Below are 17832 nucleotides of genomic sequence, written 5' to 3' on the forward strand. Positions count from 1 at the left end.
TGGCCATAACCAATTATTGTTTTCGTGCTCTTATTTCACTGTTGACGAAAAACGGCGTCAACAAAATTAAATTATAATTTTTTAATTTATATTGAAATGATTTATCTAATTTTTAAAATTTATTTTTAAATTATTTATCTAATTTTCTAATTTATTTTGAAATGATTTATCTAATTTTTTAATTTATTTTTTAAATTACTAATTTTCTTAAATTAAATTATTATATTTTAATTTATTTTTAAATTATTTATCTAATTTTTTAATTTCTTTTTTAATTTACTAAATTTCTTAAATTAAATTATAATTTTTAATTTATTTTGAAATGATTTATCTAATTTTTTAATTTATTTTAAAATTATTTATGTAATTTTTTAAATTACTAAATTTCTTAAACTAAATTATAATTTTTTAATTTATTTTGAAATGATTTTTCTAATTTTTTTAATTTATTTTTAAATTATTTATCTAATTTTTTAATTTATTTAGAAATGATTTATCTAATTTTTTAATTAAATCATAATTTTTAACTTTATTTTAAAATTAATAAATTTGTTAATATTAAATAAAATTATTTATCTACAAAAATTTCTTCAGCAAAACATCTATATTCTAATATATCCCAAAAATTTAAAACCCTCCAAAGAAGACTCAGAAATTTTTCAAAACATTCACAATAAACATATTATTAATCAAATTCAAATACTAACACATCATACAATTTTATACACACATTCACAATCATAACACTAAAAGTTATATTAAACAGCACTATTTAAATTTTCTTTTAAAAAATATTGAATGTGTTAAAAAATTACTTTCTAAAGAAATAATAATACATGGTATAAGTTTCAGGTATCCATTTTCAGTTTTTGTTGTTAATGTAAATTTTTGTATATATATATATATATATATATCATAAAGGTCTACCACACACGAATTCTATGAACATTCAACATTGTATTTATACTAAACAAATTACATTAGAAAACACAAAAAAAATCATAATTAACAACATAAATATTATGTATTCATAAATTACAGACTAATTCTGCTCTCAGCTTTGCTCTCAGCTCGAGGGCTGGTGCCATGGCAAAGACGTGGGTTAAGGTGCAGGGGAAACTTAAATCGACGCAGAAGAAGCGAAAAAAGCAAGGTCCGATTTCTATAGGTGATGTTCAAAAAACAAAATCTATGGCTGCTATTCTTGGCATTGAGCCACTCAATTTCTCTGATGAGGACGCTGGTATTGAGAGGGAGGAAACTGAACTAGACTTGGAGATGGATGTTCTTCGGGAGGAACATTTTCCAAAGATTGGTTCGGAGGCAATTTCACCCAAATTGACTATGAGATTATTGAATCGCGAGAAAGAGATTCGGGAGGTCTTCTCGAATTTCTTAGTAGCATCTCAAAAATGTTCTCAGGAGGTACAATAAGGTATGCATCCTTCTCCTCCAATCTTGAGATCTGGAAACATAGTGCAAAATTTAAGTTCTAAATTTGCTAACTCAGAAGCTGAAGGTGAGAAGCAGAATACAAATAGTAAAGGGGTTAAGATAACCATGGATGATATTGAGGATGAGGTATCCTTTTGGAGTTCTTTCATTATGGAGGGATTTGCTCGAAGAATTTAGAAAACGAAGGGGGTAGACAAAGTTGGTTTATTATGTCATGGAATTTTCATCATTAGATTTTTATCCATGACAGCTGGGGATGGTGTTCTTACAGGAGGCTTTGTCTTTTTTGACAAAAAACTAGTGGTTATGAAACTGTGGGATGCTTTTACTGATTTCAAGAAAGAAGATGTTAGAAGAGTTCCCACTTGGATTCATCTTAATGATCCAAAGCTGAAATATTGGGGAGAAAGATCCTTTTTCAAGATTGTTGGTCAAATAGGGAAATCGTTTGGTAGATTCTACTACCAGAGGAAGGGATAAACTTAATTTTCCAAGGGTGTTAATAGAAGTTTCACTAACACAAGACTTTCCAGAGTTCATTTCCTTTGAGATTGAGTTGGATATTGAGGTCTCTGTGACGGTTACTTATGAATGGAAACCTCTTATTTGTGGTCACTGTAAGGGGATGGGGCATTCTACTCTTACTTGTAGAAAGAAAGAAGGCAAGAAACAGGAATGGGTTGTGAAGAAGGTTATGAAGCCGCATGAGTCAGTTGCTGAACAGGTCTCCAAACCTGACTGGACTGACTCGGGGAAGAGTCAATCTCGTGAGGGGTTTCAACCAATTACAAAGGGCTGGAGAGCTAAAGATAAAGCTAAACATGTCCCAAATGTGTCTCAGCCTACTATCATCAGTAATACTTTTCAAGCTCTTTATTTTGAGATAGGGGACAGTTGCAGGTGTCTACAGAGGAGATTAAGGGAGGAGGGGGAGTTCTTTCTCTTCCAAATGGATAGAATAATGAGTTGGAATGTCAGGGGATCAACAGCCATCATAAACTAATTGCAGTAAAAAATTAATTTTTTCTAGGAGGATTGGGTTGGTTGGTCTTCTTGAAATGAGGGTTAAAGCTCACAATTTGGGAGCTTTATATCTTCGAGTGTTTTCCGGTTGGTGCTTTACTTCGAATAATTCGTGGCATGAGGGTAGGCACATTGTAGTTAGTTGGAATCCATTGATATTCAATGTTGTTATCTTAAAATGTTCAAGTCAAATGATTCATTTGCATGCTAGTTCGATCTTGAATAAGGATAGTTTTTTTGTTACATTTGTGTATGGTATGAATGATGAAGAAGGCCGAAATCTATTGTGGAAAGACTTGCAGGACTTGTCTATGGAGTCTCCTTGGATTGTATTGGGGGATTTCAACGATATTTTTTCTAAGGAGGAGCGGATTGGTACTCGGGTCAAATACACTAATTCGCATTCTTTTCAAAGGTGTGTGGAGGTTTGTCAATTGGAAGATATTAAATATAGTGAGAACTTTTATACCTGGAATAATAAGCAGCAGGGCCAAGATCATATTTACTCAAAAATTGATCGTATTTTGGCTAATCAACGGTGGTTGGATACTTATGTAGCAGCAGAGGTTCATTTTTTGAATGAGGGGCTCTTTGATCACTCACCAGCTCTCCTCACGGTGTATCCTGATTTGGTCACTGGCAGGAAACCCTTTAAATATTTTCGCATGTGGAAATCCTTTCCTGGTTTTCATGACTTGGTTCTCACTTATTGGATTCGACCTGTAGATGGCACATTGATGTACAGAGTAGTTCAGAAGCTTAAAATACTAAAGGGCACCTTGAGAATGATTAATAAGCATGGGTTTTTCGGATATACATATTCCTCACTTTGAGGCTTTTCATGCTCTAACTGAATGTCAAGAACAGTTGAATAAGGATCTTATAAATCCCAGTTTTATTCAGCTGGAAAATGAAGTTTGACAAAAATATATTGACATACATCGATCTTATTGTTCTTTCTTACAGCAAAAAGCTAAAATTAAATGGATTCAAGCGGGCGATGCTAACTCTGCTTTTTTCCATGCAAGCATTAGAGAGAGGCGAAGTAAGAATAGAATTTATTCTATTACTTATGATTTAGGGGAATGGATGGATCAGCCTGATAGAGTAATAACAACTTTCCTGGAGTATTATCAGAGGTTATTAGGCAGTAAGATGACTTTGAGGAATAAGCTTAAAAAAGTGGTTATTGAAGGTACAATTCTTTCTAGTACTCAAGCTAATAGTCTGCTTCTTCCTTATAGTCAAGAGGAAGTTAAAAAAGCTATTTGGGAGATTCTTGGTACAAAGGCGCCTGGCCTGGATGGATATTGCAGTTATTTTTTCCAGGATAATTGGGATATAATTGGAGATGAGATTTGTGCTGTTATTCTTTCTTTTTTGCATTCTGGGAAAATATTAAAAGAGTTGAACTCTACAGTTTTGACTCTAATCCCGAAGAATAAATGCCCAAAACATGTGAGTGATTATAGACCTACAGCTTGCTGTAATGTGCTCTATAAAGTTGCTACCAAGTTGATTTGCTCAAGATTGAGGACTATTATGCCAGTGATTGTTGCTCAAAATCAAGGAGGGTTTGTCAAGGGGAGATTTATTACTCACAATATTATGATCTGTCAAGACCTAGTTCACCATTATGCAAGGAAAGTCGGGAAACCAAAGTGTATGATTAAGCTTGATTTGCAGAAAGCTTATGATACGATTGAATGGGATTTTATTGAGGAAATGTTTGAAGCTTTCAATTTTCCAAGTAAGTTCATTAAGCTTGTTATGAAATGTGTTCGAACTCCAAAATTTTCTCTTATGTTTAATGGCTCTTTGCATGGATTTTTTGAGTCTAAGAGGGGCCTGCGGCAGGGGGACCCTATGTCTCCTTTATTGTTTGTGTTGGGGTTGGAATATCTTTCAAGAATTTTACAACGAATAGGAAGGAAAAAGGATTTTAAATTTCATGAAAGGTGTGAAGGGATCAAGCTTAATCATCTTAGCTTTGCTGATGAAGTTTTATTATTCTATCATGGAGATTTCAGATCCATTTATTATATGTTGCAAGGTCTTTAGCTCTTTTCTAGCACATCCGGGCTATTTCCAAATCAGTCTAAATCAGTTGTTTACTGTAGTGGTATGAATGAGCAAGAAGTCCAACGAATCCTTGATGCTTCGAGTTATAGTAGAAGTGCTCTACCGTTCAAATATCTTGGAATTCCAATCTGTTCTAAGAGAATTTTAGCAAAAAACTGTGAGATTCTTCTTGAAAAGATGCTTGCTCGAATCAAGTGCTTGAGTTCTAGAAAAATTTCCTTTGCTGGCCGAGTCATCTTGATCAATTCAGTCCTCCTTTCAATTCATTCTTACTGGAATCAGATAATGATCATTCCTAAAAAGATCTTGAATGAGATTTCTGCCATTTGTAGGGCCTTCCTTTGGAAAGGTCAAGCTTCTTCATCTGGACCAGGACGTCTAGCTTGGGATCTAGTGTGCAACTCTAAGAAATCAGGAGGATTAGGATTCAAGGATAGTATAGACTGGAACATTGCAGCCATTGGAAAATATATTTGGGCTATTGCTGAGAAGAAAGATAATCTTTGGGTTAAATGGGTTCATCATGTTTATATCAAACAAGCAGATTGGTGGGATTATATTGCCCCTGTTTCTATAAGTCGGTATTGGAAGAAAATTTTTGAAGTCAAAGAGAAGTTTAAAAGGTTGATCTCGGTGCAGCAATTCAAAAATGAGGTCAGAAATGGATACAACATTATTCATACTGATCTTGACATAGTGCATTGGAGCAAAGTGGTTTGGGGAAGATTGAATACACCTAAGCATAGTTTTATTTTATGGCTGGCTGTTCATGATAGGTTGAATACCAAAGACAGGCTCAAAAGGCATCACGTCATTGAGAATTCTGATTGCTTACTCTGTGGGATCTTTGAAGAGTCTTGTGATCACTTGTTTTTTAACTGCTCCTTTACCATCAGATGCTATAAACAGGTGTTACTTTGGCTGAATTGGAGAACCGAATCAACTTCGTTGTTGAAAGTGAATTGATGGATTGATCGTACCAAAGTTAGTAAATTTAAAAAGCAGGTTTTCTCGGCTGCTATTGCAGCATTGCTTTATCAGCGTTGGAGGGTGCGGAATGAGGTTTTTTGGCTGGGGAAACTTACCCAGCCTGAGAGGATTGTACAGAATACGAAATTTAGTGTAAAAACTAGAATTACATAAATCATGCCAAAGAAACTTAGTCAAAGGGATTTAGATTGGTTTGGGGATTTGTAATGGGCCTGTTAGTTTAGTTTTTTCCTTTGTGTTTTTAGGCCTGCATTAAGGTGTTGCATTTTGTTTTTGTTTGATTTTGGTTAAAGTAATGAATCTTTCATGATTTATCAAAAAAAAAAATTACAGACTAATTTTTTTCTCAAACTATGTCCAACAAAAAAACATTAGACCCGTCATTTGAAAAAGATTAGAATAAGTTATACACTTTATAACAACTTTAGTTGTTATCATTTTGCTGAAATACTATATTTTTATTTCAAAATGATATAATTTACAACTCCTAAAAAATAAAAATAGCTAACCCGTTTTCAAATGAGTATATAAAATTTAGTGATTAACAGAATAATGATATTTTTTTTAGAAAGCAGTCATTTATATATAGTCATTTATAAAATGCATTTCGAACGCATTGTCCCCCAAAAAAATTAGTGCATTTTGCTTTTAGAAAGCATTGTCCCTAAAAAAATGTTTACAAAACAATCATTTATACATAGTCTCACATATATATAATGAAATCCTCTATCCTCTTTACAGGGAGTGTTCATGGGAGTTCAAAGAAAACTTACAGGGATATACATCCTCTTCGGCCTATGCTCTTCTATCTGTGCGAATCGCTCTTCGGCCTGTGCTCTTCGGTCGGTGACGGTGGCGGTGCGGCTACAATCGGTTGGCTGAGGTAGAGTCGGGGACAGAGAGATCGAGAGTGTAACGCCCTACTTCCTTAGAGTCGTTACTAAGTGAGTTTAAAATGTGCATTTAACTCGCTAATCGATATTTTAGGTTAAAAAGTGTAATTAAATCATAAGCAGAGTTATAAAGTTTGAAAATAATTCCATTTACTAAAAATCATAAAGTGTTTGACACTTGGGATCCCAAAATACTGTTTAGAAATATTTACAACATATAATTACAAACCAAGTCGACTAGACGACAAAATCTAAGTTTTAAAACAATCATCTCTCAAAACCACTGGTTGTGGCAGCCAGGCAGGCCAAACATGTACGCGCCGCTTCACGCTCTCCGTACTCATGGTTGGTCGATTTTCCCCTTGCCCTTACCTGCACCACAGAGCACCCGTGAGCCGAAGCCCAGCAAGAAAACCCTCACAAGCAGAAACATATGCATAACAAACGCATAACAAACACATAGCATATAAACAGGCCATCAATAGGCTAAACACACACGGCCATGTCGTCCCAGGCGCTTTACCAGGCCCTGGGTTCGTAGTCCACACTGTGAGGATATCCCAGGTATCCTTTAGGGTCTCACCCTGGCAACTCGCACTCCACGTGCTCAACGCTGCTCCCGGCCCCTTGCTGCACTCGACCTTGCACTCAATGTGCCTAACGCCGTTCTCGGCCCCTTGCCGTTCCCGGCCCCTGCTGACCTCGGCCTGCGTCGTTCCCGGCTCTTGCCGAACATTTACATAATTGCATTCATATCATAATAAAGCATATACTAAACATTAACAAATTCAATCAAAGGGATTTGCCCTGCATACAAGCTCTATGGGAACAATGGTTTTCTTACCTGCGTCCCGAGCTTTCCGAGCACCGATGTAACGCCCCAACTCCTGGGACCGTTACGGTGTGCCTTGTAAACAGTGCTAAACTCGCTAATCGAGTCATTTGGCCAAAATCGTGAACTAAGTATGATTAGCGGTTTAGGGATTAAAAACTTTGATTAGGATGTAACGTTTCACTAGAACGTTTAATATATACATTGGGATCCTGTAATGACCCACTAATCTAGACTCTTGGACCATTATCAAACTATACATACAAATTCTTACTAAAACATACATTTGCGAAAATACCATAATTTATTATAAACTTGTAGAAACAAAGGTTACTTTCATAAAAATAAGTAGGATATGGGTACCCATTGTCTTTAAAACAAAAATAACTTAAAATGAAAAGAGTTACATAGAAAATGCAGAAAATACATGTAAAACCATAAAAAAAGTAAAATGAGACTACATCCTCGAATTGAATAACGCTCGGCCCCTTGACTCCATTCACCATCGATACACATCCTCTAAGCGTCACGAATCTTACCGCCTCTAAAGCTATTTTCCTGCACATAAAACAAAAAGGAATGAGCCTAATGCCCAGCAAGGAAAATCTAACACATAGTCATACACATAAATTTCATAATAAACGTAAAGACATATCGTAACACTTAATACATACACTTATTATAATGGCCATTATTACTTGGGGTCCCATAGACTAAACAAGCTTATGCCCATGAGATTAGTGGGGTCCTACTAGCTAAGTAGGCATATGCCCATAATATTTTTGGGGTCTTGTTAGTCAAATAGGGCATAAGCCCAAGCCTACAAACATACACATTTATAGCATATTCATAACATATCATATTTCATAACATATACATAAGATAACATAAGCAATACACATATAGATTCTATCCTATTTTCCTTACCAAAGTTACCGGGATATGATGGACTGAGATGGGACTTTTGGAACACTCCTAAAACCATATGAGAAAGAGTGAGTCTTATGAAGAAGAAGAAATGAAAAGGATGGAAAGACTAAACCATTGAAAAACATACTTACCGAAACTTATGTGCTTAAGAACTTGGATTCCCTAACCAAAATAAGAATGAGGTTAGGGGACTGAGTAGAAGGTTATGAAAGAGGAAATAACATAAAGCAAATGAACTAAAGTTTTGGTTTACCTCAAAGACTTGAAAGACCAATCTATACCACAACCGAAATACTATAGAACCTCACTTCCCAAAGTGTTTGATAAGCTTATGATGTTTAAGCTTATGATTTCCCAAACCAAGTGTTTACACTCTCACACTCACTTAGCACTAGCAGCTTCTGAACTTAGAGCAAAAGGTGGATAATGGCTGGGCACTAGGTCCTATTTATAGAGTTTGGGAATGAAAGTATCTTGATTTTACTTGAATAAAAATAATGGCTTTTTAGGTGAAAATCATTTGAATAATCGTTCAGCAGAGGCTGAAGACTCGTTCAAAAGATGCTGGACTTTTGAAGAAGTTTGAATGGCTGAAAGGAAAAGAATTAAAAAATGTTTGAATTTATGCTGGAGGAGGCGATATATCGCCCCCTATAGGCGATATATCGCCTGGACCATTGTTCCCGAGGCGACCGTGCATCGATTCGTGTTTTCCGTATCTACGTGCTGCGATATATCGCCCCCTATAGCTGCGATATATCGGCACACGCTGAATATTTAAACACGAAATTACACATTTTTAGCTAAGTTTGAATGGAGTAAACAGCCTTGACTAAGCCCTCAACGTATTCAAAGCTGCTGACTGACCCTATAACATTCAAACTTTACTCCTTATTAAATTTAATCCTAAAAAATACTTAATCCTTAATCACCATTCATAACATGTGCTTAAAATCCTATTGGTTGATATCTAAACCTTATAGTATAATAAATATAATCCTTAATTATCAGTCATATAACCAAACCTTAGGTTATACCTAATATTCTTAAACTATAGGTTAAACTTAGAAAATCTATAAGTACTACTATGAGTGTCCAAATAATTCCCGGTCTGAACCAAAAATCCACAGTTACAAAGATAATACTAAACATACTATAATACTACTAAACAATTAGCTAAGTAAAGTTCTTGGACTCTACAGATCCCAAAAATACAAGTTTCAGAGTTTATTACAGAAAATATTTACAACAGGCCGTTCTAAGCGGCAAAACAGGGTTCAACCCTAGTTCCACTTTAAACCTCGGCCGTGGCGGACGAGCAGCTGCATATGTACACGTCATCACCTAAGCTCTTCAACTCAAGAATGGTCCAGCTTCCTCTTGCCTTTACCTGCACCACATAGCACCCGTGAGCCGAAGCCCAGCAAGAAAACATAATACTATACATAAACATTATCAAATGATTATCATTATAATCACACTGAGCGTAAAACTTTTAAACCAATGAGTGAACATCACATGATTCAAGAGGGAGAGTGGCTGCTAGGTAAGCCACTAGCCTCCAAGTGCTTATTTCATTCACCGACCCTCGGGGTCGATCTGGCATTAATGCTCTTTGAGTCATTCAATGCTGATGGTCGATTAGATCTAATCTCTGTTGGCTTGCGTGAACCACGCTAAGACCGTTCTGACTAATAAGTCAGCGCTATGTGACCAGTGTCTAGTATCACTGCCGAACCTGACTAATAAGTCACAGCTTCACAGTTGATACTAACACCTTTGCCAATTCTGACTGACGAGTCAGTGCAACGTGACCAGTGCCCAGTACCACTGCCGAACCTGACTAATAAGTCACAGCTTCACAGCTGATACTAACACCTTTGCCAATTCTGACTTATTAGTCAGTACCATGCACAAGTAAGCAATGCTATCAATATGTATCATATGCCAGTTATCCAAGAATAATGAATTCAGCATGCTTACTAAACAGTTGCTAGCATAATCATGATCATGCACAAACTCAGAGACTCAAGCTCTGGCCAATCTCATATTCATCATTCATGGCATGCCCTAATCATATGTTTCTCGTGCATCACATGCATCACACTTAATCATCCAGCATGCCTCAATAATAATCATATACAAATGGGCAAGATTTCCAGGCATTCATTATGCTATTAATGTTTACATTTAAACATCCAACATGCATCAATCATAGCCATGCATGTCACATATGGGGTGCAGTTTTCTTACCTTGGGTTCGAGCGAGAATTAATAAAAGAAACGACCTTTGAGAACGATCAGCTTTTAGTCCTTTAGTGGTCACCACGTCATAACCAAACATATAGGATACCATTAATAAAAATGACCAACATAGGTTCCCAAACCAATATCTAGCCTCCGGGACATCAATCCACACTTAACCGGGTACTAGGATCAACCCCGAGGCCTTAAGCTAACATCCCCAAGCCAAAAACCTATTTTTTTCCAAATCTGCCTTGATGGGCCACGGCTCACCATAGCCATGCCGCGACTCATCCCCCTGACAGAGACATAATTGCCTCAGAAACCACTTTAGGCCGCGGCACACAAAAGCCAGGCCGCGGCTCATTACCCTGATTAGCCCAAAAACCAGCAACGCACCAACAAACTCCCCTGCGTTTTCCCTCTCAAACCAGCCCTTCAAATCAACTCAAAACCTCTTCCAAACACTCATTTAAACCTCCAAACATCACCCATAACTCACCCATATCAAAACCCAAAATAAAACATCAATTAAACTCCCATTAATTCCTAACTAACACATCAAAATCACAAGCTGAAACTTAATAGAAAGAAACAAGGTATAGCTCAAAACTCAGACTTAATTCCTTACCTCAAGCTCAGTTTTCAAACCCCTTCAATGGCTGAATCAAGTCCCTAAGCCCAAACCTTGATTTTTCCTAGCTTGTTCCTTCAAATTGGCTTCAAAATTCCAAAAGGAGAAAGAAGAGAAATGGTGTACGGGTGAGGAGAGAGAGGAGGTTGATGTCTCTATTTTGGCTCTGTTTCTACAGCCTTCCAAACCCCAAAGCTGATATAAACCCTTAAGGTCAAAAGACCATAATGCCCCTAGGCCAATTTAAAAGCTTCTAAACACTCCCAAGGGTAAATTCGTCATTTCCAACCTATACCGTTAATTATAATTAACGCTCTCCAATTCCCGCTATTCTCAACATTCTCAAATGCCAATAAATCACATCCCATTACCCTTTAATTCCCGGTAATGTTCTAATCATCAAAATGACCTCGAGACTCACCCCGAGCCCCGAACTTGATCCCGTTATGACTAGACCGAAAACTTGCTTTCCCCTGATCGTCTCACATCAAATGGCTCGAACCAATCCACATATAATGTGGTAAAATTATAATTCACCCATATGCATAAAATTGCACAATCACGGCCCCAACGACCAAATTACCAAAATTCCCTTGCATTTAAAATATGAGCCCATATGCATGCATTCATCATCATATAATAATATAATTCACATAAACATGCATATAATCATTAAATATCATAATAAATCAATTATGGCCCTCCCGGCCTCCTAATCAAGGTACTAAACCTTATTAGGAAATTTGGGGCATTACAACCGATATCCCGAGCACAGTCCCCTAACTTGAGCCTCACCAAAACCCTAGTCACAACGCATTAACAGTATTCGTCCATCAAGTTCTAATCCAATAATTAGTCTCAAACCATAATTATAATCTCCAGGGCTTTGAATTCTATCAATCCGGGTGATAAAATCCGTCCCAAGCCTAAACTATTGAGTTCCCGAGCCTAAAACCCCTCTAGAACCCAAAATACCTTAAGCGTCGTGGCCCAAGGGACCCATGCCACGGCCCCCAACTCAACCCAAGGCTTTGCCTCAAGATAGCCCACACGCGTCGCGGCCCTTGCTGAAGGGCGTCGCGGCGCGCCTCCAATTCCTGACGCACCAAGATCAAGGGGGATGCGGCTCAGCAAGAATAGAGTCGCAGCCCTACCCCTCGAACCCAGAAAAACTCAACATTTCCTCCTCAAAAACCAGTCCAATTTCCCCCAAAATAAAGTCAACAATCCAGACTAACTATCACAAAGGTTCTAACACAATATCATCATCAAAACCCAACAAAGTCTAGCCCCAAAACTCAGCCAAGCAATCAAGAACACATTCAAATTTAGCTAACATGCAAACTCAAATATTAACCTTAAAACCATCTGATAAATTAACACAATTCAACATATTAGGAGCTTACCTTTGCTAGATTATACTTCTGAGCCAATCTTCTAGATTCCAAGCTACAATTTCTCCAAAGCCCAACTTGAAACTCTAAATTTCCTAGCTCTCTTCCTCAAGGTTTCCCCCTTAGTGCAGCTTAGAGAATAAAGAGAGAGAATGGCAGGGTCTAAGGTCGGTTTCTCCAAGTTTCCCAATCGTTCCTTTATTTTGTTTTATTTCACTTAAGTCTATAGGGTTACCTCAAGGCTCGGGGTATCGGAAACGTCCCCAAGGGCAAAATGGTAAATCTCCCCAATATTCCCTCCTAGACATTCTAACCTCAAATATATCTCCAAATATTTATTTCCATAACCCGATAACCCCAAAATACATCTAATACCCAAAATACCCCTCGACTCGCCCTGAGTCAAATTCTCAACCCCGTTGTGACTTTCTGGCTAACCGCTCTCTAGAACTGTCTCGGATCGTGCTACACAGATATATATCACGTACATTTCATATTCGTCACATTTATACCCTCAACGGGCAAAAATCACAAACATACCCCTAATATCCAAACAGGGCCCACATGCATATTTAATTCAACTAAACATGCATCTCTATCACATATTCACATAAATTCACATATTAACATATTAAATCATTTATTGCCCTCCAGGCATGCTAATCAAGGCCATAAGCCCTATTAGCAAATTTGGGTCGTTACAGAGAGTGAGGGTGAGGGTGCGGCGACAGAGAGATCGAGAGTGAGAGGGTAAGGGTGCGACGACGGTGGCGGTGTGGCTACAATCAATTGGCTGATGTAGAGGCGGCGACAGAGAGATCAAGAGTGAGGGTGAGGGTGCGGTGACAGAGAGATCGAGAGTGAGAGTGAGAGTGAAGGTGCGACGATGGAGAAAACAAGATTGAGGCAGAGAGGAAAGAGAGAGAAAACGAGGGTCTGCGACTACAATCGATTTATGTGTATATTAGGGGTTAGAGATTTATGTGGTACTGACAAAATGTATCACGTCGCCCCTAATAATTTTCACAAAATAAAATAATCTGCCAACTTTTCCCACTCAGTTTTAGTCAAAGTATATCATTATCAGGGGCGACTATTACAATACTACACTAGTAACCCAGATCTAGGTGATATTTATTCATAATACTAGTGGACCGTACTAGCAGTAACTAATCTAAAGATTTCATAACTTTATTTTACTGCGAACTACTTAAGTTTATTATCTTAATCTCGATCATTCCATACCAATATGAGATTAAGACCATATAGATAAACTTTTGAATTTTATGATATTCACTTAATATTATCCTATAATATCAAACATAATCTATATATATAATAATTCAATTCAATTATTTATTTCATTTAAAACATTTGTCAACTACAATTGATTTAATTAAGGACACTATTCCCAACACATACTTCTTAGGTCCCAAGGGTTTGTTACCCTTGCATTTGGGGTTCTTAACCTTTTTGCTTTTGTTGTTGTTTGGAGGAATTAGTCCCCACAATGGCTTTAAAAGTCTCTCCATTAGACTCTTCCACATTCTTACCTCTAGAATGTGGAATCTCCTCATCAATTCTCAAATGCTTATGAATCTCCTCCATGGAAATCTCCTCATTCTTATAGAGGGATTTCTTCTGATAGTCGCTTTAAGATAGAGGCAACTTGGCTATTATAGCACCAACAATGAATTGTTCCAACAATGCAATTTTTAGAGTAGAAAGTTTATTATGACTTAGACCAATTAGAGCATGACACATGTGAGCTTAGTCATTAGATAACAGACTTGAGGGAATGGGTATCGACGAATTACACTTTTGGGTATTTTGAGTAGTTTTGCCGCTAATTTTTCAGTTTATGTATATATGATTAATTATCGTAAAAAATTTGGTATTTATGCCGCAATTAACCCTATTTAAAATATACATTGTGATGTTATTAAATTAATATAATTTTAAAATATACTATATTAATTTAAATTATATGATATAAAATTATTTATCTTATTTTGTATGCCGATGGAAGATCCTGTTATGTTATTTTATAATATAATGTAATATTATATTATATTAGAATATAATGTTTTAGATTAAATAAATGTGACAAAGAGTGTCACATATTATAACAATAATAGAGAGTTACAATATTTAGATATATGAGATATATCCAAATAATGTAACATATTTGGTGTTACAAATTTGTAACTTTCAAATTTTACCCTTTATTGTGTAAATTTTTTGTTACACAATATTGAGATGAATTTCATAAATCCATATGTGAAATGGTTGTTAGAGATATGATTTTAACCCCAATAATGTGTTTTGGGAGTTACAAAATCATTTGGGAGGGTTTGGAACCATTTGGAAAAACAACACATTTTTAAGTGCTGAAATTGGTCAATGGCCGCGGCCACTGAATGTTGGTGGCCGCGGCCTGTGGGACAGAGACTAGTGGTTGCGGCCACTAATGTCTCTGGCCGTGGTCACAGGCTAAAAACTGACCAATTTTTCAGTTTTTTCAATCTTTGTTGAATGTCTCAAAAAACTCAAATAACTCCTAAATCTCATTTTTAATTCCATATTAATCCAATTAAACATTGGTAACAGCCATGGGGTTGGTGGAATTTGAAATTCAAAGGGTGTCTCTAAACTCTATAAATAGGAGCCTATAGCTCACTTGTAAGACACAACATTTTCTATCCATTAGAGCACTTGGCTAGAAACACCTTGAGGCTTGATAATTCCAGAAAGATTTTCCAATATCTGAGAGAGATCCCTTAGTGCTTGAGTTAGGGGGAAATAAGCTTTTGGACAAAGGTTTTAAACCTTGTTTAAGTTGGTGATCCCCAACCCTCTTCACTTAGGTTGTGTAAGTGAGAGTTTTCTTGTATTTATGTTCTCCATTTTATTGTATTGGTTTCTTCTTATTCTCTTATTATTTTTACTTGTATATTTTGTTTAAGAGTTGTAATATTTTCTTTTGTTTCAACCCCTTTATTTTACTTGTAATCTTTTGATTGGAGTTGTATTCTCACCATTCTCTCTTCTTCATCATCTTCTTCATTTTCTTTGTTTATTTGTAATTTTCAGCTATAGAGTTGTAACTCTTTTTAATCAATCATTATTTATTTGTAATATATTGCATAGAGTTGTAATTTCTTACCATTTCCATTGAGGCAAATACATATTTTCCCAACAGATCCACCACTACGAATTCCATCATCTTGGTTGTAGAGACTGAGAAGTTTCCCAAGGTTATAGGGAGTTTGATGGATCCCATACAGCCAATCCCTTCTCCTGAAAAGCCGTACAACATCGTTGCACATACCTTTAGGTGGTGAAGCGCGAGTCCCATCTTTTCTAAAGTGGCCTTGTAGAGGATATTCACCGAGATCCCATTGTCAATTAGGACTCGGTGTACCCTCTTATTCGTGAGCAGAAGGGTGATGACCAGCGGGTCATTATGAGGGAATTGTACATGAGATGCGTCATCCTCAGTAAAAGTTATGGGTTGAGATTCCACCCTTTGTTGTTTTGGAGCTCTGGGTTCAGGTTCGTAGGGAAACCCGTCACTAGTTTTCAGGTCATTCACATTTCTTTTATGGGCATTCTTGCCTGATCCTGCGATATGGGGTCCCCCTGAGATGGTTATGACATCTTCTCCATCAATCGGAGGGGGTCGCTCATCTTCCCGTGGTCGGGAGTTACTGTTATGAGCAGGTGGTGCAGCTGCTGTCCTTTGGCTGGTGGAAGCCTGATTGGGGTTTTGATTTCTAACATATTGCCTGAAGTATCATCTTGGGATCAGACCTTCGATCGCATTTTTTAATTGCCTGCATTCATCGATTGTATGTTTGATATCTCTGTGGAATCTGCAGTACTTGTTGGAGTCTCTTTTGGACTTTTGGTTTCTCATGGGGTCAGGTCATCTGAAAGGGGCCTAATTTTCATTAGCCAGGTAAATATTCTCTCGAGACTCATTGAGCTCGGTATACACTTTGTATACGAAGAAGTATCTCTCCCATTTCTTCTTCTTCCCCCCTCTGCCTCGGGATTATTCCCTTCGTTCTTCTTTCTCTTAGAAGGGTTGTCCCTGGGGGGTTTTGAGATCGTAGGATCTCCCGAGGTCGAAGCAGAGTTTATGTTTGTTGTTGTAGTTATGGGCTGAGAGGTCATCTTCAGTGCTGACCTCGCTTCCTCTACATTAACAAACCTTTGAGCTCGTCGATTGAACTCGGTTAAGGAATGTACGGGCTTCCTTTGCATATCCTCCCAGAGAGGATTTCTAGGCATTACTCCAACTCGGACAGCCATTAAATGGCCACTATCTTCGACGTCTCGAGCTCGAGCAACTTCCAAATTAAACCGTGTGAGGTAACTTTTCAGTGTTTCATTTGGCTATTGTCGGACATTGGTCAAGGTAAACACCTCGGGCCTAATGCCGACCATGGCCTTGAATTGCTTCTTGAAATCTCGTGATAGTTGATCCCAAGAAGCGATCGAATGTTTTTTATACTTTTCGAACCATTTCTTTGCTTGTCCTGTGAGTGAGGCTGGGAACAGCATGCACCTGAGCTTGTAGCCCACATTACTGGCTCACATGATTGTGTGGAATGTACTTAGATGACTGTACGGGTCCAAATTTCCATCAAACGGTGGGACATGAAGAATTCTGAACCCTTGAGGAAACGGGGTGCTAGAAATATGCGGGGCAAAGGGCTTGAGTGCTTCATCGAACTCTTCGTCCCGTTTCCGACCTTGTTCATTTTGGAAGAGCCTGAATGCTCTTTCCAACTGTTCAATCCTTTCTTGGACTGAATATATGGGGGATCTAACTTGAATCTGCGGGAACTGGTTATCGTTTATTACAACTCTAGTTTTGCGCCTTGGCGCAGGTTATTTACGCCCATTGAGATGATCTCTCAAATATGGATTTGATGGATTATCACGCCCCCGATTATGGTTCAGATGCTCCCATAAATCTCAGTGATTGCCTCGCTTTCCAGTGTTCCTACGTTCCTGGTCGTATATGCTTTCAAACCTGGTGTCACCCGAGCCTTCACTGACATGGCTCGTTTCATGGTTATTTCAAGATTGGTTTCTTGCGGGTTGCCTTGTCTCAAGAGTTTCGGATCGAGACATTTGGCTTCTTGTGGGATTGGGACCCCTATTCCCATGCCTTCGCCCAGCTCGCCTTTCCTTATCACCATGTGTCGGTTGTGTATTCCTTCGAATTGGTGAGGGGTGCCTTATCGGTGATGGTGGGTGTCTTATTGGCGATGAGGATGCCATCCATTATGAGGACTAGAAGGCCCTGAGTTTTCTCGATCAGGATCTGCCACATTCTATGCG

General features: G+C 37.6%; 1 protein-coding gene across 1 annotated transcript; it reads left to right on the plus strand.

Moving 5' to 3' along the window:
* Positions 1-1437: 1437 nt before the first annotated feature.
* On the plus strand, positions 1438-5526 carry LOC133779989 (uncharacterized). The gene is made up of 6 exons (XM_062219879.1): positions 1438-1594; positions 1706-1803; positions 1895-2355; positions 2486-3224; positions 3445-4479; positions 4576-5526. The coding sequence occupies exons 1-6, from the start codon at positions 1438-1440 to the stop codon at positions 5524-5526; spliced, it is 3441 nt and encodes a 1146-aa protein (XP_062075863.1).
* Positions 5527-17832: the final 12306 nt, after the last annotated feature.

The sequence above is a fragment of the Humulus lupulus genome, chromosome 5, assembly GCF_963169125.1.
Source record: "Humulus lupulus chromosome 5, drHumLupu1.1, whole genome shotgun sequence".
Classification (NCBI taxonomy): domain Eukaryota; kingdom Viridiplantae; phylum Streptophyta; class Magnoliopsida; order Rosales; family Cannabaceae; genus Humulus; species Humulus lupulus.

Bases quoted from the DNA above. Each gene is read 5' to 3' on its own strand.
- LOC133779989 (XM_062219879.1), top strand. From the start codon at position 1,438: ATGCATCCTTCTCCTCCAATCTTGAGATCTGGAAACATAGTGCAAAAT. The intron at 1,595-1,705 runs GTTCTTTCATTA...TATCCATGACAG, and splicing joins GGATGAGGTATCCTTTTGGA to CTGGGGATGGTGTTCTTACA. The intron at 1,804-1,894 runs GTTAGAAGAGTT...TTGGTCAAATAG, and splicing joins CTGATTTCAAGAAAGAAGAT to GGAAATCGTTTGGTAGATTC.